The 27,346-nt window shown below is 32.2% G+C and overlaps 4 protein-coding genes across 7 annotated transcripts; 2 read left to right on the top strand and 2 right to left on the bottom strand.

Annotated features, from left to right (window-relative positions):
- Positions 1-662: 662 nt before the first annotated feature.
- Positions 663-4,972, bottom strand: LOC100804572 (DUF21 domain-containing protein At1g47330). Its single transcript, XM_006581147.4, has 12 exons — positions 4,640-4,972; positions 4,454-4,530; positions 4,289-4,372; positions 4,091-4,204; positions 3,757-3,843; positions 3,418-3,557; positions 3,245-3,332; positions 2,726-2,799; positions 2,445-2,629; positions 1,839-2,050; positions 1,323-1,369; positions 663-1,141 (listed from the first exon to the last, which is right to left on the bottom strand). Exons 1-12 carry the CDS (start codon positions 4,815-4,817, stop codon positions 964-966), a joined length of 1,464 nt encoding a protein of 487 aa, XP_006581210.1. The 5' UTR covers positions 4,818-4,972; the 3' UTR covers positions 663-963.
- Positions 4,973-10,327: 5,355 nt separating this feature from the next.
- Positions 10,328-12,444, top strand: LOC100800317 (putative S-adenosyl-L-methionine-dependent methyltransferase BCG_1768c). The gene is made up of 2 exons (XM_003528062.5): positions 10,328-10,883; positions 11,521-12,444. Exons 1-2 carry the CDS (start codon positions 10,493-10,495, stop codon positions 12,171-12,173), a joined length of 1,044 nt encoding a protein of 347 aa, XP_003528110.1. The 5' UTR covers positions 10,328-10,492; the 3' UTR covers positions 12,174-12,444.
- LOC100796598 (uncharacterized) lies at positions 11,372-17,088 on the bottom strand. 2 transcript variants are annotated; one of them, XM_006581146.4, is made up of 7 exons: positions 16,785-17,088; positions 16,573-16,680; positions 16,365-16,495; positions 15,708-15,808; positions 15,049-15,108; positions 14,150-14,295; positions 11,372-12,481 (listed from the first exon to the last, which is right to left on the bottom strand). In XM_006581146.4, exons 1-6 carry the CDS (start codon positions 16,990-16,992, stop codon positions 14,211-14,213), a joined length of 693 nt encoding a protein of 230 aa, XP_006581209.1. In that variant the 5' UTR covers positions 16,993-17,088; the 3' UTR covers positions 11,372-12,481; positions 14,150-14,210. The 2 variants fall into 2 exon arrangements, with proteins under 2 accessions (XP_006581209.1, XP_003528103.1); XM_003528055.5 differs by lacking the exon at positions 11,372-12,481 and adding an exon at positions 13,653-13,846 and having other exon boundaries at positions 16,785-17,086.
- A 2,448-nt stretch (positions 17,089-19,536) lies between these two features.
- Positions 19,537-25,740, top strand: LOC100793438 (5'-nucleotidase domain-containing protein 4). Of its 3 annotated transcripts, none has more exons than XM_014777220.2 (18): positions 19,538-20,226; positions 20,440-20,513; positions 20,746-21,059; positions 21,285-21,362; positions 21,476-21,696; positions 22,186-22,278; positions 22,433-22,516; positions 22,830-22,940; positions 23,351-23,456; positions 23,526-23,588; positions 23,687-23,740; positions 23,939-23,996; positions 24,275-24,351; positions 24,568-24,638; positions 24,716-24,776; positions 24,855-24,914; positions 25,043-25,105; positions 25,451-25,740. In XM_014777220.2, the coding sequence occupies exons 3-18, from the start codon at positions 20,775-20,777 to the stop codon at positions 25,586-25,588; spliced, it is 1,623 nt and encodes a 540-aa protein (XP_014632706.1). In that variant the 5' UTR covers positions 19,538-20,226; positions 20,440-20,513; positions 20,746-20,774; the 3' UTR covers positions 25,589-25,740. The 3 variants fall into 3 exon arrangements, with proteins under 3 accessions (XP_006581207.1, XP_014632706.1, XP_006581208.1); XM_006581145.3 differs by having other exon boundaries at positions 20,421-20,513; XM_006581144.3 differs by lacking the exon at positions 20,440-20,513 and having other exon boundaries at positions 19,537-20,226.
- The last annotated feature ends 1,606 nt before the right edge of the window (positions 25,741-27,346 follow it).

Below are 27,346 nucleotides of genomic sequence, written 5' to 3'. Positions count from 1 at the left end.
AGTTAAATTTTCTTTTAACTACTTAGATTAATAATGTTTTTTTTACAGAGTTAGATTAATTATGTTAAGCTATTAGAATTTACCTCTACCTCATTTTATTATGTGAAATTCTATTTAAAAAAGTGTAGATCTTTTCTTAAAAAATTTAAAAATGTATTTTTAAATTCCAATTGTTTTTTTAAGAAAAATTAAATATCAAATTATAGAAAGTTAGTTTCTTTAGTTAATTTCAGGGTCCTGTAGTCACCAACTAATGATCCAAATATTAGTTATGTTTTATTATTTAAAGTGTATAATTTATTTTTAATGGTTAAGATTTTATATCACTTTTGTACTGTAAATAATCTATTGCAAAAGGGTAATGCTACATGAAGTAGTTCATGTCTATTCTACTCAAGATTAAGATAAAATAAATTACTGAGAAAAATACTAACAAAACACTCAAAATATTCTTTTTAATACTTTTTTATTATTTAAACAATTAAAATATAAAAATAATAAACCTCAATTTTTATTTAACAAATCTCATTGATAATTGCATCAGTCAAAGCATTTCTCAATTACTACACATTTGTCTCGCTGGATTTGGTACAACAATACAAATACATAATCCCGTTAGGATGTCATGCAACAATTATATATATAGGTAGCGCTCGATAAACTTGCTAAAATGAGATAGAATATAACATAAAAATTCTGTTTTATGTTTCGTACATTAAAAAATGAACAGAACTGGATGTGATATTAAAAAGTGATAGCTTTTGATTCCACTTTCATTAAAAGTGAAACCAAAATGAACTCCATTCTGTTTTGTCTGGCGAGCCACACGCTACCGTAGTGTTCCTTTCTCTACATTAATTTATTAACATAATATCATACAGGGAAATTTTTACAAGAAACTATATACTGCTCTACCTTTTCAACACAAACACAAACCTATGTCATTCTCTTATTCTTTATGAACTATTGATTCCTTAGTGACTCACTTTCGGAGATTAGATCAATTGTGGTAGGTGAGCCCGTTGCAGAAGTAGCTGTAGAAATTGAATTAGTTGGCGTGTGTCCTTGAACTGCTTGAGAAGGCTGCAACAGATTTGTATCAGGAGCCTTCTCCTTAGAAGCATTCATGTTAACTTTTATCCTGCATTTGCAATAACTCAATTTAATATTCTTACAATAAGCAAACAATGTTCTATTGCGGTGCACTGGCCGTCTAGACCAAATACCAAGGAGACATTTAGTCAACTTGCAACACAACAAAGTGATCTAACTAAATTGTTGGGCTTCAGATGAAAATTAAGAGGGAACAATTGAAAACTTACTTGTTGTGGATATTGACATATTCATCAGTTTCATCTAGTATCTCCTCCTGGAATCCCCAGATTTAATGAAGATGGATCAACATATACAACAAAATTAAAAGGCAATAGAAGCATAAGTGCAACCTGTAGTTGCATTCATAACAATAATAATATATGATGCTAAAAGCTCTAGCAACAAAACAACCAATTCTAGCAATTTGAAACATCTAGTAGTTCTGCAGAAGTCAAATCAAGCACTTCTTTCTTCAATGATTATAACTATAAAAATAACACCTAACCATCCTTGCTGAGTGCAAATATGGAAGAAACATTGGATGGAGAATCGTGCAATGGGCAAAAATTAACATATGGAAAATATAGGAATGAATAAGCGAAAGAAGGAGTTCATCATCGTGCCAGTGACAGTTAGAGTTGCACCATCAGTACCAAGAAGAGTATCAAAACAAAAACATACAGGACTAAGTAATTTGGAGCCCAAACTACTAATTCTAAGTATAATGCATTAAAGCATCTAACCTGAAGAAGCTCTTCAATGACATCCTCCATTGTAATAACACCAACAACCACTTCATTGGGTGGAAACACTGGCAGGGGAGCATTATCAAGGTCCAGGATGCAATATGAACAACCTCTATGTCGCTTTTTAAAAGCAGGAGTTGCTGGTGGACTTTTCTTTGCTTGCTGAGCGCCATCAGTAATCAAAGAATCATGTGACTCCAATTTCACACCTATATATGTGGCAACAGTGAGGTCCAAAAAAGATAATCAGCAGAGTAGGTCAACCACAAAGGATCATAATACTAAAGAATGTAATTGAGCATATGTCTCTAAAGATACAGATAGAAAACCACAAATGTGTGAAGTAAAACCACATGGTGCTGAAAATGTCCTTGACAAAAGGAAACACAAATTGAATACAAATGACAATTTCTGGGTACAAAAGCTTCATAAAATAATTAGTAAGGTCAGCAAACAGGAGGAACAATGACACTTTCAGGGGAACTAAAGAACAATTTAGCATATCCTGCTTTATGAGTTTGATAAGTTGCCAGCCACACATAATATTTCAATAGCATGCACTCTACAAAATGAAAGTTATTCTACTTTTATTTAAATCTCTACCTTTAGCCAAGGATGCATTCTCTCCGTTATTCTTATGCTTGTCCTTAAGATCAAGTTGTTCCCCATCGTTAACCTTTTTTGGGGCTTCGTTTTTATCATTTAGATCCCTATACACAACTGCAATATGACTGTGACCCTTCTGAAATTCGTTCAGTATATCATAGAGAGGCATGTTCTCTGAAACACTACAGGATGAAGAGGAAAACATTATTACCTTGTAATACCATATCATGTATGAAAAAAGAATAACGTATCTCATATCATGTATGAAAAAGAATTACCGAGGAATTTTTCTGATGAGCATTTTTCTTAGAGGAACTGCAGCCTTTGAATCAACCATAAATAGATTTTTAACCTGCACATATATAAGTGAACAAAACATTAACTAACAATGAATGAGTAACAGAAAAATGAGATTAGTCTCTAGCATTATTCATTACATATTATAGCAACATACAATCAATTCAAATATCACGTCAAAACTTTATATCTCTAATTAAAGAGTAGTCTCTAGAGTAAATTGATGTTGAGAATAAACGAGATTCTTCAACAAGGGAAGGTTGGATGAAGGACTAAACAATAATATGTTATTGGTTTCAATTTGATGTAGCTGAACACACCAACTTAAAAAGAAGACATAAATTTGAAACTTGACAAAATAATTTTCACCACAATATCAAGTCATCCAATATAATCAGCAAGAATTATAACAGAACTTTAATAATGGACATTATCATAGAGATAAGCAATCTACAATCCTGTGCATCTATTTACAAAATCTGAAACGGAAGAAAGATTACCAGAACAAGTCCAATAATATTGGTTTTTTCTCCTGCATAAACCGGAACTCTACTATGACCAATTGTCATTATTGAATTCAGTGTCTCCCTTCAGCGCAGACACAGAGGACACGGTTAGAACAAAAGAAGGCATAAGAATAGTGGAGAGAACAATAAATAATTCACAAACCCACAAATTTAGAGTTGCATCCAGATCAAGGGAAAATGCCTTTGATATGGGAGTCATGGCATCTTTTGCAGTCTTTTCTGTCAATTCAAGTGCACCGGTTATAATGGTTGTCTCGTCGTGGGTTAAATCTCCTCCTTTACCAGCCTAGAAAATAAAACAATCGTATAGCCTAAATGTTACATCAGAGCACAAACCAGAGTCATATTGAAAGAACTGGAACACAAGTAATAAAACCTACATCAAAATATTATAGAAGCACATCTTAAAGCATTCAAATGAATATAAAGGCAATAGTTTTATTAATCCTCTAAAACTTGGACTTCCAAAATTCAATACTTCATACCTCATTTCCATGAAAATTCACAAAAGTCTTGAGCTCTGCCCTCTTCAAAAGGGCAGCATGTCCTTTGCCCAACATCCAATCAAGAACCTGAAAATTTACGATCTCCATCAGATATTTTGTTACACATAGCAATCATACATTTTTGTTTGTTTGTATGTTTTCACACGTATCCTTTTTTGGAGGCAATCCTATTGAGACACTATTGTCAAACAGTAAACATGGACACCTCTTGCAATTATTCAAACCTTGATTTGTTACGTGGAGGAAGACTAACCACTTTCGTTAAACATACCCTTGTTGATAGTAATCATACATATTGACATTATAAGCATACCTTGCTGATTGGATAAGAAAAAGGGAAGAAAACTATAAGAAGAACACGAACAAGTGGAGCCAGCGTTGCTCCAACCGTCAATCCATATCTTGTGCAAATTGCTTGCGGCAATATCTGCATCAATCAGGGAACAAGGAACCTTAAAAAACATTAAATTCAGTTAGCTTCATTGATCACACGAATAAACAAATAAGTTACCTCTCCAAACATGAGGATGAGTGTGACTGAAATCAAGATTGCCGCGGCGGGATGGACCAGTGAATCAAGAAAAATGGGAAGAGCCTAAATTAGAAACATTAAAATCAATCACAGTCAAATAAAAGTAATGAATTAATTGAAGAAGAGTTGAGAAAATAACAAGACCTCCATGGCTAAGGAGTTTCCAATTAAAAGCGTGCAAAGCAGAAGATGCTGGTTCTTAACCACCGGATAAATTTTCGCTGAAGAAAGAAGAAAACAACGAGGAGTAAGAAGCAATAGTGAATTTGAATAGTTGGAAGTAAAAAAAAAAAAAAAAAAAGAAAAGAAGGATGATAGAGTATTACTAACCAGCGTGGATGCGATCCTGAGGACGACCAGATTTGATGAGAACTTCGAGGTCGACGATTCCCAAAGACATGAGTCCGAGAGTGAGACCAGCCATTAGGCCAGCGAAGCAGACCAATCCTATGATCACCAACACGTACAGTGAAAACTTTGTTCCACAGCACGGTATCTCTGCCGCCATCTCGCTCGAAGGTGAAGCTTATTTTAAGGTCAGAGGTTAAGTGATTCTCATGTGATCACGCTTTTTCGAGTCCTTCCGCTTCTTAATTCTTTCTTACTACTACTACTCACATGGATGTTCATCATATATTATAAAAGGCTCTGCCTAATCAGTTGCTTAATCACTTGTTAAGGAATAAATAAACAAAATAATTACCAAGATTGAAACTTTGAAAGTGTAAAAAAAAAGTTTTTGTATAACATTATTTTCCGTCTTTCTAAAACTTTAATTCTTTAACCTGTATCTCGTTCGTATTTATCTAATTATTGTATTAGTTAAAGAATTAAAAAAAAATACACATATTTGTTAGCGAGATACTAAAAAATATAAATAATAATTGTAGGTTGACTACTTGACTGGTTTTCCCAATTATGAGCCTCACTCGTGTCACTTTTCTCCTGCTTTTACCTTCTCTTCGGCCGCCAAGCTTGCGTCACAATTTTATTTATTTTATGTATAAATATAAATAAAAATATAGCTAAGCTGAAACTCGAGTCTCAAAAATTTATTAATTAGATTATGTTGGATTATTTCAGTTTTTTTTAATTAACTAAAAAAATTATTTAATTGTTTAATAAATAAATTTTTTAATAAGTTTTAGTATTTTTTAAATGTTATTCGAAGTAATTTTTTAAAACGTTAACCTTTATTTTTTTAAAATAAATTAAGATTTTTTTTTACTGATTTTTAATGTTTATCAGTTTCTTTTTTTTTCTCCAACATACATACTTTTGTTTTGTTTTCCAATATGCACACTGATCTTTTTCTTTTCCAGGTAATAATATTATGTTTTTAATTTAATAATTATATTAGTTTTTATTAATTTAGTATTATAAATTAAAGCATTGATAATGATAAATGATAGGTTTATTTTTTTATTATATTTTACATTTTTTTATGTTATATGATTTATTTTAACCATTATACCACTTATAATATTTAATTTATTGTTTCAATACTATATTTTGTCTATTATTTTTTGAATAATTTTATATTAGATAATTCACTTTAACTATTACATTAATTAACATAATAAAAATATAATATTTCTACTTCTATGAATTTTCTTATATTATTTTAAATTTGATTAAAAATATCTTAAAAAAATAATATAAAATTAATAATAAAATATTTAAAATAAAGAATATAACATAAAATAATAGAATATAAATATGTCTATTTTTATCATTTTATATTTTATCAGTTATTTCGATCATTAATAATATTTATAATTTAATAAATTAGTTTTTTTTTTTAGTTTTTAGTGATTAGTTCTCAACTTTCAATTAATTTTCTTAGTTTTTTAGTTAATTTTATCAAAAATATAAAATCTCATTCTATAAATGTTTACAAATATACTTATAAATTATACTTATTAATAAGATAGTTACATTTGATGACCAGACTTAAGCTCAAATTTTTGTAAAATATAAATCCGTTTCTTATCAATTTAATTTAATTTGACAATTTATTTTTAATTCGAGTGATATTATGGGATGATATGTTGAGAATCTGTCATTCATATATTTCAGATGATTACAAGAAACAGAGAAAATAAATATCTGGAAAAACAGTCCAATCCCTATAATTAAGTTAATTCCTACAAATACTCCTAAATACTAGTACAAGTTAAATAGTTTAGTTGTCTAAAAAAAAGTTAAAGAGTTTCACGGAGACTCAAACAGCCAAGTAAGGACTTTAGGTCCCTAAAAAATGTCTCAAATTATTTTTAGTATTAATATATTTTAAAAAAATTATTATAAAAAAATATTAAATGAAATTAATTATAATAATTTAATCAATAATTTTATATCATAAAAAATCCAAAAAATTAATTTTATATAAAACAATAATAATTTTAATAAACTATTCTATAAATAAATAAAAAATTTCATCTTAAGACCTTTCAAGTCCTTCAACCATCCCTAAAAAGTTTATATGCGGTAACTTTACAATACCGTAAATTAATAAAGGAAAAAAAGTCTCAACAATATTGTTGCGGGCTTGTCAGATTAGTGGCTACTACTCTTCCCACGTGTAAAGCACTTGATTAATCTGTTTTTTTAATGAATAAATAAACTATTTATTTATATTTATTTTATGTTTAAAATTTCACTTAAAGTTATAATTTACATATATAAAAATGAGAATAAAATTATACAATATAATATAAAATAGTTCTACATTAATAAAAAAAATTAAGGTGTATAATGTGTACCTTGATTTTTATAATAATAATAATAATAATAATAATTATTATTTTAAAAATCATATGAATATTAAATTACAATTAGATGAAAATAAAAATTAATTTATAATATTATTGTATAACCAATAAACTCTATAAAATTTATACCCATTGATAAAAGTTTAAAAAATAGTATTTAAATTTTGATACGTAGCATTAACATCAGAAAACAAAACACGTGTAAAGTTATTGCAAAAATTCTTACCAAATAAATCGTTACAAGAAATTAAGATTAAGGTGTATTCAATTAGGATTTAAAAAAAAATATAATTTTTTTTATTTAATTAAGATTTTTAAATAATATAATTAAATTTTATATTTAGTTAAGATTTTTAAATTTTTTTTAGAAAGTCAACAAAATTTGATAATATTTAATTAAAATTTTTTATAACTTATAAAAAATCTTTTAGTATCAAAAATTAAATTTTTTAAGAAAATTTTTTATAAATTTGATCGTACTTTTTAGTATAAAATATCTATTACATAATTTTATCAAAATCCTTGAATTTTGCTATATTTTTTTTCTTTTTCTATTTCTTAGTACACTTTATTTTCTCTCATAACGCATACCTTTTTCTCTTTAATATTTTTTAAGATGTGTGTATCATATATTTTTCTTATTATTTTGAAATAAAAAATTTCAAATATACTTTTTTTCCTATGTAATTTTTCCTTTATTTTTAAATAAAATTAATATTTATTTTATGTGATAAGACTGACCATATTTTTCTTATATTGATCATACATGACACAATATTTTTCTTATTGTCACTCTTAATTTCGTCATTCATTGACTTAGTAACTCTTTTACCAATTTTTCACTCTCACTACTCCCTTTTAGTATATGTTTATTCATTAGATTTATCATGAAATAATTATAATAATTAAAAAATCAACATATAATTTATATCTATTGTTCAAATTTAAAAGTAAAAATAAAAAAATATTATTACAGGAAAGACCCGTATAGGATAATATAAAACAAATTAATATAACATTTAAAAATTATATTAATTTTACTTTTTTTCATCCAAACTTTGTTATTTTTTTTATTAACTCTCATAATTTTAAATGTTTTTAAAAATTCGTAGAATTTTTTAAAATTTTATAAATTTATAAAATCTTTTGAAATCTTTTAAGTTTTTATGATATAAATTTATTAAAATCTAAATTATCATTACAATCTTGTAAAAAAAATCTGATCAGTTATAATATTTAAATCTGATCAGTTATAATATTTTTAGGTAATGTTTAAAATTCACAAAATAATTTTTTAAATTCCTAATTCAATACTCTCCCTAATACTTACAATTTTTTTAGGATAAAAACAATTTAAAAAACTAAGAAAATAGTTTGACTTTTTATGAATCAACTCATAAATCTGTAATCAAGCAAATAAGAAAAATCAAAAGAATGAAATATTAATATTGTACTGGGTGAAGATACATTTTACAGGTATAGTTTATAGTTTATACTAACCTAGAATAATATTCTTGGAAAGTGGGTGAAGATACGTATTTCTTGGATCTGCGTCATCTTTCTTTTCACTAACGAATTAAAATTTCTCACTGGTTGGTTTTGGTATAGATGGATCGTGGAATGGAATCCATTTAATTTGTGTGGGATGATTCACGAAAAAAATAAGTATGTATATAAATTAGTTATTAGCACTACATTCGTGCATTATACAGCATATCGATTTATATATTATTTATTTATGTATAATTTTTTTATGTGAATAAAAATAATAATAATTTAATATATTTCAAGTAAAAAAATTAACTTTGAGGGGGCAATTGCCCCATAATCACCAAGTACATCTGTCACTAGCTTTATTACATTCAAGTCTTATTGTCTTTTTCTGCAAATTAGGAGGAAAAATATTTGACTGGGTTATACCATTTTTTCTATTTCTAATTTTCTTGTATATCAAACGAGAGAAAATTTCTTGATAAATATATATATTTTTTTAAATCTTTCCCTTTCCCTTTCCCTTTCCCTTTCCTTCTTGTTGTTTTCCATCCTTCTAAACAAAAGCACACCAGTGGATACAAAACAACTTGCCTATACTCTCACAGGTATCTCAAAGTGCGTTAGATGAGTGAATATATTCTATAACTTATGGGTATTTATCAAAGTGAATAGACGCAACAAGCCAAGTGACACTTAACACGAATACATGATGGCTTAGCTGAAAAGGAAGGTTGCATCAAGAACTTGACTGTGATCGATTAGAAATTTAGAATTTAGAAAGATTCCTCTCGGAAAGAGCTTCACGGAGAACACAATTATTCCCTCTTTAGGGAGGTTCCGCATGAATAAGATTACGCATTTAACTTACCAAAAGAGTATATATACACTTCTTTTTTAATTCGGTTTACAATATTTGCACATTCTTCTCATCTAAATTAACTAAATCCCTTTAATAGTGTATATATATTTTTGTTGATGTCTTAGAAGAACACGTGGTTTAGTTTGATACTTAAAAACATATGTCGTAATATACTGAAATATTTTATATTATTATTTAATCATAAATTATGATTGATATGATTTTTAAGATAATTTAATAAATTTATTAAAAATGATAGTTTCCCAATTGAAAGAGAACATAAAACTAGTATATAATTTTATTTTCATCTTTTTAAAAATAAGATCACTTTTAAAGAATAAAAAACTGACAGGCAACGCGAGACAAGGGTGAATGTTGTGCCGACTATCGCCCTACAATGCATGAAGACGTGAACTCCTAGCTCTTCTAACTTAATGAAAGGTTTCAGATTTGAATCATGTTTATACAAATGTGTTAAACACTCTGAGAGAGAGTTTTATCATTTATAATGATCTTTTTTTACTCAAACATTATTGTCTCCCATAAAGATGTTATCTAGACGAAAAAAAAGTCAAACAAATCAATAAAGTCTAATTTAATTGGTTGACTAGAGTACGAAAATTATTATAAACTCTTGATATTATCTTCAATTCTTAGGAATTAAAAAAAATAAAAAAGCAAAGGCAAGCATTAGAGTAGTTGCATGGTGATTTATAAAATTATGTAATGAACTCAATCCTTGTTTGTTGTTATCCAAGTTGCGGCACCCACATGAACAGCATTAGTCATTTTTAGTGGAGCCACAGAATGTCACTTTTGTAGTTGAAAAATGACAGGCAAGACAGGGAAAGAGGGTCGGGTGGGCTATGTAATTGTGGTAGTCGTGGACTGCATTGTTACCTTGCCTTTCATTAAGGCAAGAAGCTAGGCATCCCCTGATTGTGTGTGGTTCTCTTTTCCTTATCCCTAGGCCAAATCTTTAAACTCCTCTCTATATATAAACAACATGCATTATCCTCTTCACAAACTCCCTTAAATTTTGTGTAACACACGATCATGTCAGATAAAGAAGTAGTAGTAAATGGGTTGTCTGAGGACCAAGCAGGGCAAGAACTGAAGCTTCCAGACTTGTTGAACAGTGATGCTGTTAGAGAAATCCATGCTAATATCGAAAAAGAATGGGATTTTCTTCAAAGGTCAGCTTGCCAAACCGCTGCGGGAAGGGCTCTGTGGAAGCATGCCATCCATGATCCACTGGCTGACTTGCTGGCAGGGGAGACTTACTTGAGAAACCTCCATGAAAAGATCAAGAAAGACATTCTCAACAATGCTCGCGAAACTTCCGGAGTCATTCTTGCCGTTCGAACCCTTTGGTTTGATTCTAGACTAGAAGATGCCCTTAATTCCACTAATGGCAAAGAAGCACAGGTTGTTCTCCTTGGTGCAGGTTTGTCAACACTCCGCTACATATTAATTTAATTTAATCCGTAAAACTCGAAGATAATCCTGAAGAGAGGATTTACAATCATCATGCACCCTGTACACTCTGGTCAACCATGTCATTTTGAGCTGCGAAACTGCCAAGTTACTCGGAATAAGTGATTCTGTTGTCTAAGACAATAATAGCATTGTGCCGAAAAAATGAGGACGTTTGGGTGAATTACGCCTTCAAGATCACGTTACAAGATATTTAAATGCCAACTTCTTGATTTTGATAATCTATATTTCTTATATCATCACTAGTCATTTTCGGCCCACAGTCTATCTATCTAACCAGTAGCTAAACATAATCAATGACATGACAACATAGTGCATATGCCCATATTTTTATTCTTTGTTGTCACGCCTTTTCCCAGATAATTACTTCGCAGTGCAAATTCCTAAGGACCCCAATAAAAGACTGGAAAGGAGAGGGCGGAAGAGCCAAAAGAGGGTAAAAAATGAACCATCCATGCATTTGGTAAAAAAAAAAAAAAAGAACTATCCATGTCAATAGGACTATATTGACCAGAGTTAATTCTGCATATTCGTAATTTTTCCCGCACAAAAATTATATATTTACAGGCTTGCAACTTTTAATGTAGGAATGGACACGAGGGCATATCGTTTGAGTTGCTTGAAGGACAGCGATGTCTTTGAGGTTGACTTTCCACAAGTCTTGGATGTAAAAACCACTATTTTACAAGCGGCTAAGGACTCCTCATACGACTCCCAGCATATTATGTCCAAAGCCAAATCCTTAACCAGAGTAGCAGCTGACATAAGAGAAAGTGACTGGTTGGAAAAGCTAGAGATTGCAGGGTACTTGCCTGAGAAGAGCACTGTTTGGATTCTAGAAGGCATTCTCTACTACCTCACTCAATCCCATGCCATGCAAGTGCTAAGGATTTTAGCTAACAAATGCGCCCTAATCCACACAGTCCTCTTAGCAGACTTCATGAATAAGCCATCAACCACGCTATCCAATTCAGCATTCCAATTTTACAGCGATTGGCCAGACCAACTCTTGCCATCCATTGGCTTCACTCATGTAAAACTTTCACAAATTGGAGACCCAGATGCACATTTTGGTCTCTTGAATGATCCGTTAAATCTCTTCAACAAGCTCCGAAGCTTGCCTAGATCGTTACAAACCAATCCAGATGATGGAGCACCATGCTGTCGATTGTACTTGGTGGAAGCTTCTGGTTCACCTGATCAAAATGCTTCACATAACGGGCCAATCACTCAGACCTGATTCGTATAACCTGGTCTCCAATTCACGTCTACTCATGGTCTTGGCTAGATGCATCCTCATTAATTGTATTGTACAATAGCACATGTAAAGTAGGTATCACTGGTCTCCAATTCACGTCTACTCATAGTCTTGGCTAGATGCATCCTCATTAATTGTTGGCCCATAGGATGTCGCTCGTACAATTTCTACACCGTCGGCAAAGTGCTGAAGGGGGCAAATAGCTATAAATAACCTCAGGACCTAAAGTAATTATTTCAGCCTTTTTTCTCTTTCCAGTTCTCGATGGAAGAATTCAACTTTCTTCTGCACTATAATGATGAAAATAATGCTGGTAAATAAATAATGCATTTATTAATATCCTTAATTAGTGTTACTATTTAACCAGTGAACATTACCAGCCACGAACTCATAAACCTTCCGTTTGACAAAGTCCATTTTGGTTTCTTCAAAAGATTAAATCAAAATCCGTTTAACCAACAAAACCTGATAAACCAGACTAATGTCCAATACTACAAAACCGAAACAACAAATAAAATAATGTTCGGAACAATTTTTTGAAAAGAAAAAACTGACAAAATCATTTAAATTTTAAGATCCAGTTGTTATATTATATTTCAACTTATTTCTAAGTGTGATTTTAGTATTATAAACTTAAGAATTTAATGCCTAATATCAAACTTAAATATGCTGTGGTATTACTAGATTATAAAGGCAACTCTGAACGAATGATTAAAAAAAAAAAAAGGCAACTCTGAACGAGACTCTCACCTAGTGAGGTTTGGGAAGTAGATGTGTTGTGTACTTGTGTGTGTGTTGTGTGCGTGGGTGGCAGGGGAGGGGGGCATTTTAAAAAACAAAAAATTTATTACTTCTCTCCCATTAACAGTCTGGAAGTACAAGAAAATATTCAGCAACCAAACCTTTCTCATTGAAATAGAAGTCTCTTTCAAGTTTTTATACAATGCAGACACATATTGAGACTTGTAGGAGGAGAGTATCTATAATCTGAAGATAAGAAACTGACCCAAAAAGATCAAAAGAAAAAGAAATAACTAAACCGGGTGCAGATAGCATTAACAAAAATGTACCATCTAAATTATGTACCAATACAAAAGATAGCATCTATCAACAAATGTTATTTCCCGCTAAAATCACAATATACCATCTAAAATAGTGACAAATTCAGAATCCAAATTAGAGCAGTAATAATCGTATCATATGCATTTGTTTGATCCCTTTTGTTGACAAAAGGACATTCCCCATACATTTCGAAACAAAAAGGGAAACAGTCATAATTTAAGGAAAATGTAAAAATACATACATTTTTTGACTGATTTTAAGAAATCATTTCAGAACATCCTAGCATTTACCTTTGTTTAAGAAATTACCAAAGTTTATTAGTTATTACATATTCAGTATGTGCAAATTATGAACACACCCCGTAATATCAAAAGGATAAAGCTATCAAGAGCCTGTGCATTTCCTCTATGAAATGATCCATAGGATTGAATGCATTGAAAAAGAGTATCAGATACATATTGACAGAGTCCTCACAGATTTTAGATTGAGAGAACTAATAAGAAGTAATTTAAGTAGGGCAAAAGCATTTTGATATTCCCGGCAGACAGCACACCGGTGATAACAGAAAATTGGTGATTAAACCAATAGATTCCCTGAGAAACAGGTGAAAGTATTAGCAAAGTGACAACACCCAAAACCCGGTTCAGACAGTAAGGAAGCTAACAGATTAAAGTCAAAACAAGATTCAGGTCTATTAGTTAATGAAATTAAACATTAAAAGTGTTCAATTTTTGAAAGTGCAATCTGTTATTGAAGTTTAAGACTGTAGACACTGTCAACCTTTCACGTTATGGTAATTGACAGTAACTAAAAAATAAAAAAAATCAAAGGAAAGTAGGCAATAGGTATAATGGAACGGAATGCTGAATTCAAAGGATATAGACAGGAGCACATACTTGCATGATATTTAATGGCCAACTTTCCACATAAAAAAGTAGGCTAGGCTATCCTTTAGAGTTAGGTTTCAAGGCAATCCCTGATTCCCTGCTCAAATTTGTCAAGATCAGATATGGTATCTGATACAGCATCAGCTATCTTTTTCCTGGGGAAAAAGAATGATTTTAGAGGCAAGCCATTGATATGATAATCTGGGTAAAACAAGCAACAATAACTTACAAAGACAAAACTTGAGCTCTTTAATACTACAAAAAGTAGAAACAAAATGAAAACCAAGACAGGCAACTAAATCAAGAGGAAAAACAAATATATAAATCCACGTGTTCAGGACATAAAAGTTGTCTCTATAATCAAAGCTTTTATAATTGAATCCATATCTATAAATCCTTCCAAACATTTATAAACAAACAGTTTAAAGAGAGGCAGTAAAATCAAGTCACAGAAAGCTTCAGATGAAGCCCCTAATCAAAACGCAAGAACATCTTATTTGAATTGTTAAAAACAGATCAATAAATCTTGAGAAAGATTCACTAATAAATCCAACCTACAGACAATTCCAGCAGTTTGATTGCTGCTTTTCAAAAACTTAGCATTTGTCAAACACAGTTTCCTGGTTCTCCTCATTTTTGTATATCAACCCACTAAAAAAAATTATAAGTGCACTACATGTCACAGAACTTCAGGTACCTCTCATTCATCAAGAAATTGATCTTAAGTACAGTTAGGCATAACATGAAATATAATTGTAACAAAGCAATATAAGTGCACTACATTGGTAGTCAACACTAACATTTTGGGAGTGGGGGTGCAATGAACTAGGTTCAATTCTTTCGCAAATAATAGCATAAAGAATTTTCTTCAAAAAAAAGTCTTCCTAGATATTCCTGTAAGCAACTACCTATCTGATGCAAGTTGAATGTTGGTTTCGCTTGCCAGCCCACTGACAGAGGTGAAAGATCTGCATAACAAGAAGCAATGTGGTAAACAAGCATTCACCATTAGATGTAATCAATTAGGTAAACTTTGTCCAGCATCATATTGGTTAAAAAAAAGTTCAAAAGAATAAGTAGTCATTGACAATTTCTGACATGATGAAACAAAATCTAAAACGCTGGGTATAAGATTTGTTCACATAAAGAATTAGATGCTGGAAACAAAATCTTCCAGATAATCATGCATAGGAAAGAAATCATTTTGCCACTACATTCCACTTCAAACTGCTCACTTAATTACAAATTACAAAGAGATATCAATAGAGCAGCCTGGACACCTAGACTTAACAAGAAATACAAAAATATTGCAAAATGGAACCAAAAATACTTCTGTTTGGGACCAGCCAGTTTCTTTGGAAGTAAACTATTAAAGTTCAAATACACGATTTTCTTGTATATGCTCTCTTGACATACATTATTCTTTAGTATAGTGGAGGCTTCCTACAATTTTTTGCCACTTGGATCCAATAGGACTCAGAAAAATTAAATAATAATGAATTTTAAAAAAAGAATTTGAGTCACAACTTAGTGCAGTAGGCTACAGCACATGCTGGAAATTGGATACCTTATAAGATTATCTAGCAAAGCTTCGGCTTTCAACTTTACAGGATCCTTATTTCCAAGCAACGAAGCTGCATTCTTCACAATCAATCGAAAGGTGCACACCTGCGCATAAAAAAGACAGTGGGGGCGAATTATGTCTCAATCCGAATGATTCTTGCACTTGAGCTGGCATGCTTTTTCGGGGAAAGGGACATGAAAAAAGAATAAAGCATCCACCCTTTTAACAGCCAACAACATGCTAAAAGAAATGTCCCGTGTTGCACACGAAACCTATCACTAATCATTTGATTTTCACGTGTACCTAGCACCCGACTTTCACAGTAAAAAGATATTTACAAGGTCAATCAATAAAAATTTATTGTACATATGACTTTTAAATCGAGAAAATAATATATGAACTAACAGTGTAAAAGTTCTTTATACTGGCATGGTGATTTGTGATTAAGTGATTAAAAGTGATTTATAATGTTAATGGCACTAAGGTTTGAACCCAAGATTATATAACTATAATATATTATTTATTTTAAAAAAGTTGAGCGGTTGGTATTTTGAACTTGTAAAAGTGTGATAATTGACGCTCAATAACCGTCGTTTTGTATTTTCCTATTATGTCATCCAAACCCTAATTATGTAGGACATTTAGAGGGCGAACACAAACCTCTACTCCGGTGTTGGCTTGGAGAGTGACGAAAGAATTCCGGTCCTGTGGGACGCAATCCCTGGCAGCAGATATAAAGAGCTGCTGCATCTTCTCCAAATCCTCATCCGTATAAGCAGCGTCAGTTTCCGCTGCAAATGGAACCGAATCAAAACCTAATTAAGATAAGAAGCCATGTGCGCGAGAACGTAGCGAGAAAAAGATATACTGAGCGTGAGATAGGCAGAGCGAAGGATTTGGCGGGAGGCATCGACGGGGGCCAATAGGTACTTGGAGGCCTTCTTTTTTTGCTCTTTCAGCCAATCCTTCGGTCCTGCTGCGCAACCATAATCAGGAATTAGGGTTTTCGCAAATACAGCAACGATAACAAAGATAATACTGCAGTTGGGGGAAAGGAAATAGAAGAAGAGTGGCGCGTACAGATGCCAATGTCGATGGCGGAGGATGGTGCTGAGAGGGAGAGGGAGAAGAAGGAAAGCAGAGCAATGTCTCTGCGAGAGAGAGTGGAGAAGGGGGAAGGGGAAGGGGAGACGTTGCGTTTTGGAGGGAGTGAAGAGCGCGCGGTAACTGTGGATAAGAAGGTGCCTGAGGAAGAAGAAAATGGGGAAACGACCGTTGGCAGTGGCATTGTTATTGCTCAGCTACGTTCGTTACCTTGCGCGGTTCGTCCGCGTACTTACAATTTTCTCATGAATATAAGGGGAATTCATTATCGTTTTTTTTTCAGAGAAAGAACTAATATTTTTTTTAAAGTGTCTCCCATTTCCCTGAATCGATAACTAATTTCATTGTTGCATGACTTTTATTTATCCAAGAGAATTTTCAAATAAAAAAATTGAATACGAAATTCTTTATTAAATAAATTATTCCCTCAAGGTAAATACAACTATATTATGCTATGTCAATTTTATGGGTTAGAGACATAAACTTGGGGAGATATTATTTTTTAACACATATTTTAAAGAAATCGATCCTTTTATAAGAAGAAAAATTAGGTACTATGCTCTCTTGATCATATATATATCGATCAAATAATGATTTTTATTTAATTTCTTCATGCTATTGTGTTTGGGATTGAGGTATTTTATAACCTTCTAATCATATGACGATTGATCCCTTTAGTATATGTCAACCGACCCCATCAAGGTAGTAAGGACGAATTAATGCTTTGGTTTTATCCCAAAGTCACAACAACATTGTACTATAACTATCTAGGATGCACATGGAAGATATTAGGATAATAGTTATGTCAATTACCTAAAGATGTTTTTGAAATATTGTTACCCAATTAAATGTCGTTGAAGTTATATAATCCAATACTTGACCTAGATATGAAATAAATTATACTTGATACTTGAATGTTCGAGTTAGATTTCCTTCCTCTGAGTTACAATCTATCAACAAGAATAGGTACAACGAAATAAATTTATTTAAGTACACTAATATTGTTATCTAAATATAAAATATTATGTATTATGAGATTATTAAATTTTATTATAATTATTTTAAAAGTTATCTTTAAAATAAAATGAATCAATAGATAGTTTGTCAAAAAAGTAAACTTTTTAATATATTTTTATTATTTGTTAAAAATATAGAAGATTATAAAACTATAAGCAAACTATAAAAGTCAAGTGTAACATGTTTATAAAATATAATTTTATTACTTTGATCATAACTTAGTTAAGTCTCTTTTCTAGCCAAGTCTCCAAATAGAGCATGAATTTATTACTTGCCAAGCTTATACTTTTACCTTTATGCAGGTTGCCATGCTTAATATTTTAAAAAGATAAAAAAAAAATATATGATTTCAATGCATTATAACAAATTTACTATAATAATAATAATAATATCAACAAAAATTTATAATTTATTTTTACTTAAATGAGCCAGTTTATTAGACTTAAAATACTTTTTAAGTGGCTTAGTTTTTTTTTTTTTTAACTAAATAAGTTTTTATAAAAGTGTAAGTCTAGTTATTTCTTAAAAAATCTGACTGATATGGGTATGATGTAGACTAAAGCATAGATGATAGGTCTCTCGGAGGATCTAATCTATTTTCACCTATATGAACACTTATCTCGTTCTGGTGGATAAATCGTGTCTAAGGCTGAGCTGAATTGATAAAATTGTACAGTACTATGTCAATTCAAAATGTTCACAATCATTTCGTGCTGATCACCTCTCTTTGGGAGGTTGCATGATCTAAAGAAAATTCGACCCTACTATTCACACACATCAGAAGCCAACGCACATTCTCTTACCGCAAAGTTGCATTGCTAACCGTATTGTGCGTGGATAACATCACTCTTCCTGCATTAGCAACCGTCCGTTATATTACAACCAGCAAGAGTAAAAGGAAAATACAAACTTTACAGGACTATCTACTTGGAATTATACCCTATCTGACCAAAGAAACGTCAGGATTTTGTATAAAAATCCCATACTTCTTATACGTTGAACATTACTGGCTAGCAAAATTGATATTAGATAAAAACTTGTTGAACTATTGAGATATGATGAAGATTTTTGTTTATTTCAATTCAAGACCGTTGAATTTATTTTATAATTCTCTTCTAAAAAAACTATTACATGCATTATCTTCCATTGATTAGTCTGACTTTTGATCCTCTACGGTTATGAGGCGAACTGCAAGAATCTCATCCATTGAATTTATTTTGTAACATAATAATATGTTAATTTTTTAAAATTACTTTTAACGGTCGGATTGATAACTGCACACCCTGCAGTTTTTTTTTTAAAAAATTTTAAATTGTAGATGATACGAATCCTTGGACAACAATATTTCTTTATAAATTTATGCATGTGATGCAAAGGATAGAAAATTGATGTTAAATATTTAGTTTAATTAAAGGAATAATAACAAGAATGAAATTGATAGATTCCGTCACTTCACGTGGGATAAAGCTTGTGGTGGTAATGGACGGAAGGGGGAAAATGAAGGAAACGAAAGGTTGAGAAAAAAAAACAAGATAAATATTATATGATAAATTCTTCTTAAAAAAGATAAAAATTTAAATTTAAAAAAATAAAGATTAAAATGAAAATTTTATATTTTAAAAACGAATTTACGCATTAAGGAAAAAAAATAACTATTTTAAAAAAATGGCATCATCTTATGATTCCGATCCTGTTCAGATCCGAGTATGGGAAATTGGGAACCAAAAAAATTGTGGCCGGGCAGTACTTATCCACGCCAGAACCAGAAATCAGCAGAAGAATAATGCAAAAACAACACATGGTTCCCTCCTCTTTTTTTTTTCTTCCACGTGGCACAGCCTCCATCATCTTGATTCTGAATTCACGAACCACCCTCTCTCCCTCTCCCTCGCTTATTTTACTTCCTCTAACATAATAACCATCTCTCATTTCACAACCCTTTGGTTTCTGGTGTTGGTCAAAAGAAAAAAAAAGGAATGATAGAATAGGTGGCACACTAGTAGCCAATGCTATTGAAATTTCATTGGGGAATTAATTCCTTCCCCAATACGAATTGATTATTATGATCTAATCCAAATTCCGGGAATAATCCGTTTCCGATACAAGCTGATTTGGCAAAAGTGGTAAATGCTTGTGAAGCTGCATTTCCAATTCGAAGTGGTAAATGCAATTGCACTTTGGTTTGCCCCTGTGCAGTGGCCGCACCCGCAGCATCTGATTCCCTCACAATGTCCACCACGCCTATTTAATCGGTGCACGATGCGAATTCCCAAGAGGCACCTCTCCTTTTCTCTCTCCAACTTCTCTCCTCAACTCCCACCTCTTTTCTCTCCTCGCCTTCGCTTTGCCTCTGGAATCTGCACCAAACCACCTCGCTCACTCGCCAACTCCACGTCACCAGGTTCGTTCGTTCGATTTCTTGTGCCCTAAGCTTTTTCAATTTCTCCTGTGTTATTGCCTGGTTAAGCCATTCGTTTTGCCAAGGTAGATCATGTCGCTAAAGCATGCGATATGGAGGGAAATAGAATATACTCCATTAGATACTACTAGGAACTTAGAGCATTACTATTCTTGATTCAGAAGTTAAATTTATAGGTGTTTCTTTGAAGCCTAGCTCGGGGAATTCCTAGAGTTGGAACATAGCCTCGTGCATTGTACGCTATATTTCTTTCACAAATCACAACCAAGGTAAGATGCCAGAGTTATTTTTCAGGGAAGGGCTTTTAGTTGTTTTGCTCGTTTCTTTCAAATACTAGTATTTAGAAAGTTATGGAACTCATTCAGTCAATCTAATTCTTTCTGAAAATAGGCAACGCTAATAGTTTCATTATTACTACATTGCGTGGTTTTTAAGTCTACGAAAGTGATTCCTAATCATTTTCATTCTATTATTCTCTCTGTCTTGGATTAAATCTTCCAGGAGTTAATCCGTTGCATGCTCAATATTCAATGGATGGGAACCATGAAATTGATGTACATGATTCAAGATTGGGGGATTTGCCTGGCCGTGATGGCAGCAAACAGCCATTTGTCTGGTCATCTCCTGAACATGGATTTAAAACTGAAATAGGCAAGCAGATATTTTGTAACCGGTCACTGAATATGAAGAACATTGTTGCTGTGGGATTTGACATGGATTATACTCTGGCACAGTACAAGCCTGAAACTTTCGAATCTCTTGCTTATCAAGGCACAATCAAAAAGCTGGTTTATGATTTGGGATACCCTCGTGAGGTTCGTCCAATCAGTCTTATAGGATCTTCTACCATGTTTGGTTAATTTGTCTTCTTTTTCATGCATTAATAATAATGCAAATGCTGGTGTAATAGGTGTTTTTGTGTAGATTTACTAACTTCCGCATGGTTCACTTTGTTAAAGGATTTTGTTTATTTGCATATTCTTTTCAGGTATAGTTCTGTTGTATTTGGCTAAAGCCTTTTTTTTTTTTCTATTCTGCAGTTACTAAATTGGTCTTTTAACTGGAAGTACATGGTCAGGGGCTTGGTTCTTGACAAAAAAAGAGGCAACATATTGAAGGTGTAGACTGCATAAATGTTTTCTTGTCACCATTTTACCATTAAATTCATCTATCAGCAGAATTGCATTTTTTTTTTCATTTTCTTTGTTTGATTGTTGGCTGAATTATTTAGATGGATCGCCACAAGTATGTGAAAGTAGCCTATCATGGATTCAGAGAGTTATCAAAAGAAGATAAAGTTGGGACCTATGGAAATACTTTAGTACGCGATTCTTTTGATGAACCAGACTATGCTCTAATTGATACACTCTTTTCACTTGCGGAAGCCTACTTGTTTGCTCAACTGGTTGATTATAAGGATTACAATCCTGGCAAGATTCAAGAGGGTGTTGAGTGAGTCTTATTCTGGATAGCTTAATATTTCCTTTTGAGAATTATAAATGCATTTTATTTTTATATCAATTAAATACTAGGACTTAAGGAAATTTTTGTTCATTCAAACACGAGGCAATCTTCAATAGTTTTTTGAAAGAAACTTAGTATGCTATCATTTTACCTCCCATACAGATTTGGCTTCTTTATGTGTACGAATGAACATACTTAGAACACTATTAATAATGTTATATCAGCTATATATCCTACTAAGGCTTAGAAGTTTATGCTTGCTGCTAATGGAACAGTAATTTTATCTACTGCCTGCTACTACCATATAAATGAATAGTAGGCAGGTGAAATAAATGAAACAAGGCCAACGACAGAGCCTTATCCCATTAGGTACCATTCAACTCAGTTAAAAATCAAGCAGCCAGTAAAAGGCTACAACTTACATGTGAGCACACCATGATACCTATATGATATAACCTTTATATATTGTCCTTCCAGTTATGCTTGCATGTACAAAGATGTTCGAGCAGCAGTTGATTTGTGCCACCGTGACGGAACATTGAAGCAAATGGTTGCTATGGAACCAAAAAGGTATGAACAAACACTTATTATGCTAGCAATGAGATATTTTTTATGTGCTAGCTGTTTCTTTTTGAAGTTGTGTTGTTAAATTCATTTGTTGTCTATGAATTGTTAATGAACTTACTCTGACTTTGTCATTTTTTTTTGTTGAATTTTATCTCAGGTATATTAATGAAGACCCCTCAATAGTGCCCATGCTCGAAATGCTCAGAGACTCTGGACGTGCAATGTTTTTAGTGACAAATAGGTAGTTATGATTTTACCTAAACAGAGGGAAAACAGTTATGAGTAAATAATCAAACTATCTTGTACTTATTAATGATTGATGGAACGATCACTGTATGTTTGAAAGGCATGTTCTATGATACCAAATGTACAAAAATAGTAAAATACTGTGAGTTGAAAGATTACAAGATAAGGATTGAAAAATATTTTAAAAATTATAGTGAATTGATTTGACATAAAATATTGGAAAAAGTTTTCTCAGAGAATGCTAGTTTGTTTCATTCTCTATGGACATTTTAACTTTGATTTTTCACACTTTTGCATGTGATTTGCAGTTTATGGGACTATACAAACATTGTCATGAATTTCCTCTGCGGATCCAGTATGGCAGATGTCAGTAACAATTTTGGCTGGCTTCAACTCTTTGATGTTGTTATCACTGGCAGGTCATGTTCTTCTCCTAGCATGTGTACCCAATTATATATGTTTGGCTTTATTGTTCTGCCTTGTAGTGAATTTTCCTCATACTATAATTCTTGGATTAGCATACTGCAAATCTTTCACAATATGTTACATGCTGATTTTACTTTGGTCCTTGTGCTGTGCATTGAATAGCATTTGCAATTTGTTTTTACCAGACTACAATACATCTCTTCCTCCCGTTTGTAGACACATCATGTATTACTCAGTATATGAAAATAATTTATAAGAAACATCCAACTTTAAACATATTTGTGATTCACTCTTGCAGTGTGTTTTCAATAGAAAAGTTAACCTTTTGAGTTTCTTACAGCATTCAGTTATATTGAAATTCATAGATTGCCATGCTAACCTGTTTAAGTCCACTATCCTACAGTGCAAAGCCAGGATTTTTTCATGAGGAAAATCGTGCTAACCTATTTGAAGTTGTGCCCGAGACTGGAATGCTACTCAATACAGATAATGGCTCTCCTATGCCCCAGGTTAGCACAATTGCACATCATTTTATTCATTTGTTTAGATCTTGTATTAACATTTTTTTTTATTGTAAGGTGGGTAATACCTCTGCAAGGTTATTCACAGAAGCAAAGAATTATGCTTGTCCAGTTTTCCAGGTATAAACATTATCAAAAATAAAATAAAGATAATTTTCTTTAGGTTTATTCAAAACAATTTTAAGTAAATGTTTTGACAATCTTAATTTTCGTTGCAGGGAGGCAATGTTGCTCATCTGCATAAACTGCTTTCCATTGAATCAAGTTCCCAGGTAATATTTTTTTTATTTTTTATTTTTTGTTATGACTACATATTTGTAACATGAACAAACGGTGGTTAGTTGCATCATGGGGTTTCTGGTTTAAAGAGCTGATTATTTTTAAGTAGTTGTTGATTTAGGATTCAAGTACACTTGAGGATTGTCACTAAACTGAAGCTTCCTGTAAAAAATTGAATGCTTTATGTACAGGTTCTCTATGTTGGGGATCACATTTATGGAGATATACTACGCAGCAAAAAGGTTCTTGGTATATCATTAATCCTTTTAACTATTCTGATAAATGGATTTTGCATTTGTAGTCAGTCTTCCCGAAAATTTTGTTGATAGATGTGGTTATGATTGTGGGAGGGAAATAATAACTGGAAATGTAACCTGAGAAAGTGCACTCTGATGGAATCTTTAATGAGTTAATAGAATAATGTAGAAACCAATTGTTAACTACTCCTTTTGAAATTCACTTATATTTCTGGATCTTGCTTTTAAGGAACTTAAATTTGATTTTGATGCGATGTGCTCAATGTGCAGGATGGAGAACAATGCTTGTAATACCAGAGCTGGAGAAAGAGGTTAAACTCCTCTGGGAATCTAGAGATACCCGCAAGGTGCTTATCATTATTATTATTGTCTATGATTTGTTTTATTTTTTATAAAAAGGCTTTACTTCATTAAAAATAAAAATAGAGAAATTACTGGTTTTTAAGTCTTGTATAAAATATTTTTATGTGAACTTCTGGCATTTTAAATGAGGTTTGATTCTGTGCACTTCTTACATGGTAATTTGCATCTAGGGAGATTTTTACATGAATACTCTTGTGCAGGAACTTCAATTCTTGAGGAGTGAACGGGACCGCATTGAGGATGAAATACATCATTTGAAGTGGTCTCTCAAGTTAGTATAACTCGAGACATCCCATACCTGCTTTTTTGTCCGTCTGATTTCTTATAGAGTAGTGCACTGTTTTTCAGATTCAAGAATCCAGATGCTGATTCCAAGCAGAAGTTATCTTCTGAACTTGAAAAATTGGAGGTTTGGCCCTTACGACTATTCTCATTCTATGACTGAAAGTCCAATTTCACATATTTGATAAGCGGCTTTTTTGGGCAGCTTGAAAGAGAGAAAGTGCGATTAAGTCATCAAGAAGCTCAGAGAAAATTACATCAAAGGGTAGAAAGTTCACCTGTAGTGTTTTTCATTATCTTTAGTTACATTTCTTTCTATTAGTACGATACAATTACAATATATCCAATTTACGCTGTATACACAATGTTGATGTTTGCAATAAATCATTGTAGTTTCACGAGCCATGGGGACAGCTTATGAAAACTGGTTATCAGAATTCTCGCTTTGCTCATCAGGTAATGTGACTTTCTTTAGTTGTTTAGGTTCATGCCCCATTATCAAGTACAACAGCAACTAAGTACTTTATCTTCCTAATTAGAGTGGCAGCTAGGGAGATTTACTAGTATTGTTCAAATATCATAGCAACCCGTACAAAACTAAGCACTTAGCATATCAGAGCAACACATAAAACACATGTCAGCAAACACCTGCATCTTAATATGCCATTCAAAAAAAAAAAAAAACCTGCATCTTAATATAACAATTTCAAGAAGAAGCCTGTAAAATTGATGGATGTTTTTAAAGATGATCTCACTAAATCAGAATTCGTCTGATGAACTTACGTTATATACATGATGCAGGTTGAGAGATTTGCTTGCCTTTATACTAGTCAAGTTTCTAACCTGGCCTTGTACTCTCCAGACAAGTATTACAGACCTAGTGAAGATTTCATGCAACATGAATTTGGTATTATGGCTTGTGAGGCACCAGGCAGTTAAGTTGAGGAAGTTGGGGTAGTTTGGATTTGGAAAGCGAATTCTTCTCTGCTTAGTGTTCAATGTTCCTGTTTCTAATCTCCCTTCTCTGTTGGGTTTGTAAAGCGAAATCTGCTGTCACGTGTTCAATGTTCATGGTTCCCATTTCTCTTCTCTGTTTTATTGGTCATAGCTCGGTTTAGTAATTGAACCCCCCCCCCCCCCCCCCCCCAATTATCAATATTACAAATGTTAGTAGTATTCACTAGATCCCAATTCACCTAAATATAAAAAATCTTATACTGTAATATACTTAAAAATTCCAATATAGTCCCAATATTTCAGCACTTGTATTATACCTCAAGAAAAGTGAAGACAAATAAGGGTATTACCTTGAATTTTACACGAAGAGGTGAAATTAAGGAGTAGAATCACGTATCTGTGATCTGAATTATATGATGGAAAGGGTGATTCATTTCATCATGATGTTCTTTACGTGCGCATGAGCAGCCTTCACTATCGACGCATTCAGAGCTATTTACACCCAAACCTTCAGAAAGCTACTAACACAATACGTATTTTTGACACAATTTATATATATCCTCTTATATATAAATGCGTTTTGATAGATATAACTTAATTAAATACTTTGGAAGAGGCGAAGCAAAACAGTGAGATTGAAAGAGACAATAAAGTTAAAAGTTAGAGAGAACTACTTATAGACCTTTAACAGACCTACATTGGAACAAAGAACAAAGCTTTCACTTAAAAGTTCTGCCAAAACACGCCTTAGTACCCCCAAAATTACGCTCGTTCTTGCTCAATTTTTCTGCCTAAGTGAAGTTTAAGCTAATTAACTCGAGTTTACTAGAGCCTGCCAAGAAACAATTCTGCTTGCATGTTAAATCGATCAGTGGCTACACACTCATAAAACTGTTCAATTCTATGAGTGAACTCATGGGTTCAACAACCATGGATAAGTTGCTTCTGGATACTTGTAGATGTGTTCTTCAAAATTCTTGTTCAGTATGCATCTTATGACATAACTTATTATCTTATGTAGCTTCTAATTTGGCTACCATTTGATCACGTTCTACTCAGGTTCCATCTTCTGATTATGTTTCTGATCTTATTCCTCTTTGATCCTTTGAAAGCACGATCAGTTTAATATGCTTCTGGTAATTTGTTGTTATGAAAGGAAGAGAGCAACAACAATGAGCACAACAAGCAATTAATACTGAAACAAAGATGCAGCAAGCAGACACAAGGGAGACAAGCACAAATCAGAGGCCCAAAAGGAGAATCATCAAACCTCAGCATTTGAAAGATTTCGTATAACTAATTCTGACAAGGAGTGTTGAGCTGACAGAACTTAATTGGCCAAAGGAGCATATGCTGTCTGCCATATATGTTTCTTTCTGTTATTTGCTAAATTCAGTTAGTGCTGTTAGTACAATTTGTTAGAATTTGGTTAACAGCTTTTCATATTTTGGTGCTTGTATATGAATGAATCATGTAATGGAAATCAAGCAGAAAAATAATATAAGTCTTTCCTTCCTTCACCTTTTTCTTAGGAGGTTCCTAGGCCTCGAACTCTAGGACAATCACCTTGAGCTGACCCCAGCTCATAACATTTGTCCTTCTGTTAATGTTATTGCTGATGTGCAAATTGTCATTTTTAAGCTTCTAAAAATAGTTGCATAATCTAGAATGGTGCTTCTCAAGATTGATTTATGCTCTTTATAGCGTGTTCCGTTGTATGATTACAAGTTCTGTACTTGT

Source organism: Glycine max, chromosome 6 (assembly GCF_000004515.6).
Source record: "Glycine max cultivar Williams 82 chromosome 6, Glycine_max_v4.0, whole genome shotgun sequence".
Lineage (NCBI taxonomy): Eukaryota > Viridiplantae > Streptophyta > Magnoliopsida > Fabales > Fabaceae > Glycine > Glycine max.
The sequence above is the reverse complement of the archived record's forward strand: the minus strand, read 5'-3'. Positions and strand labels throughout refer to the sequence as shown.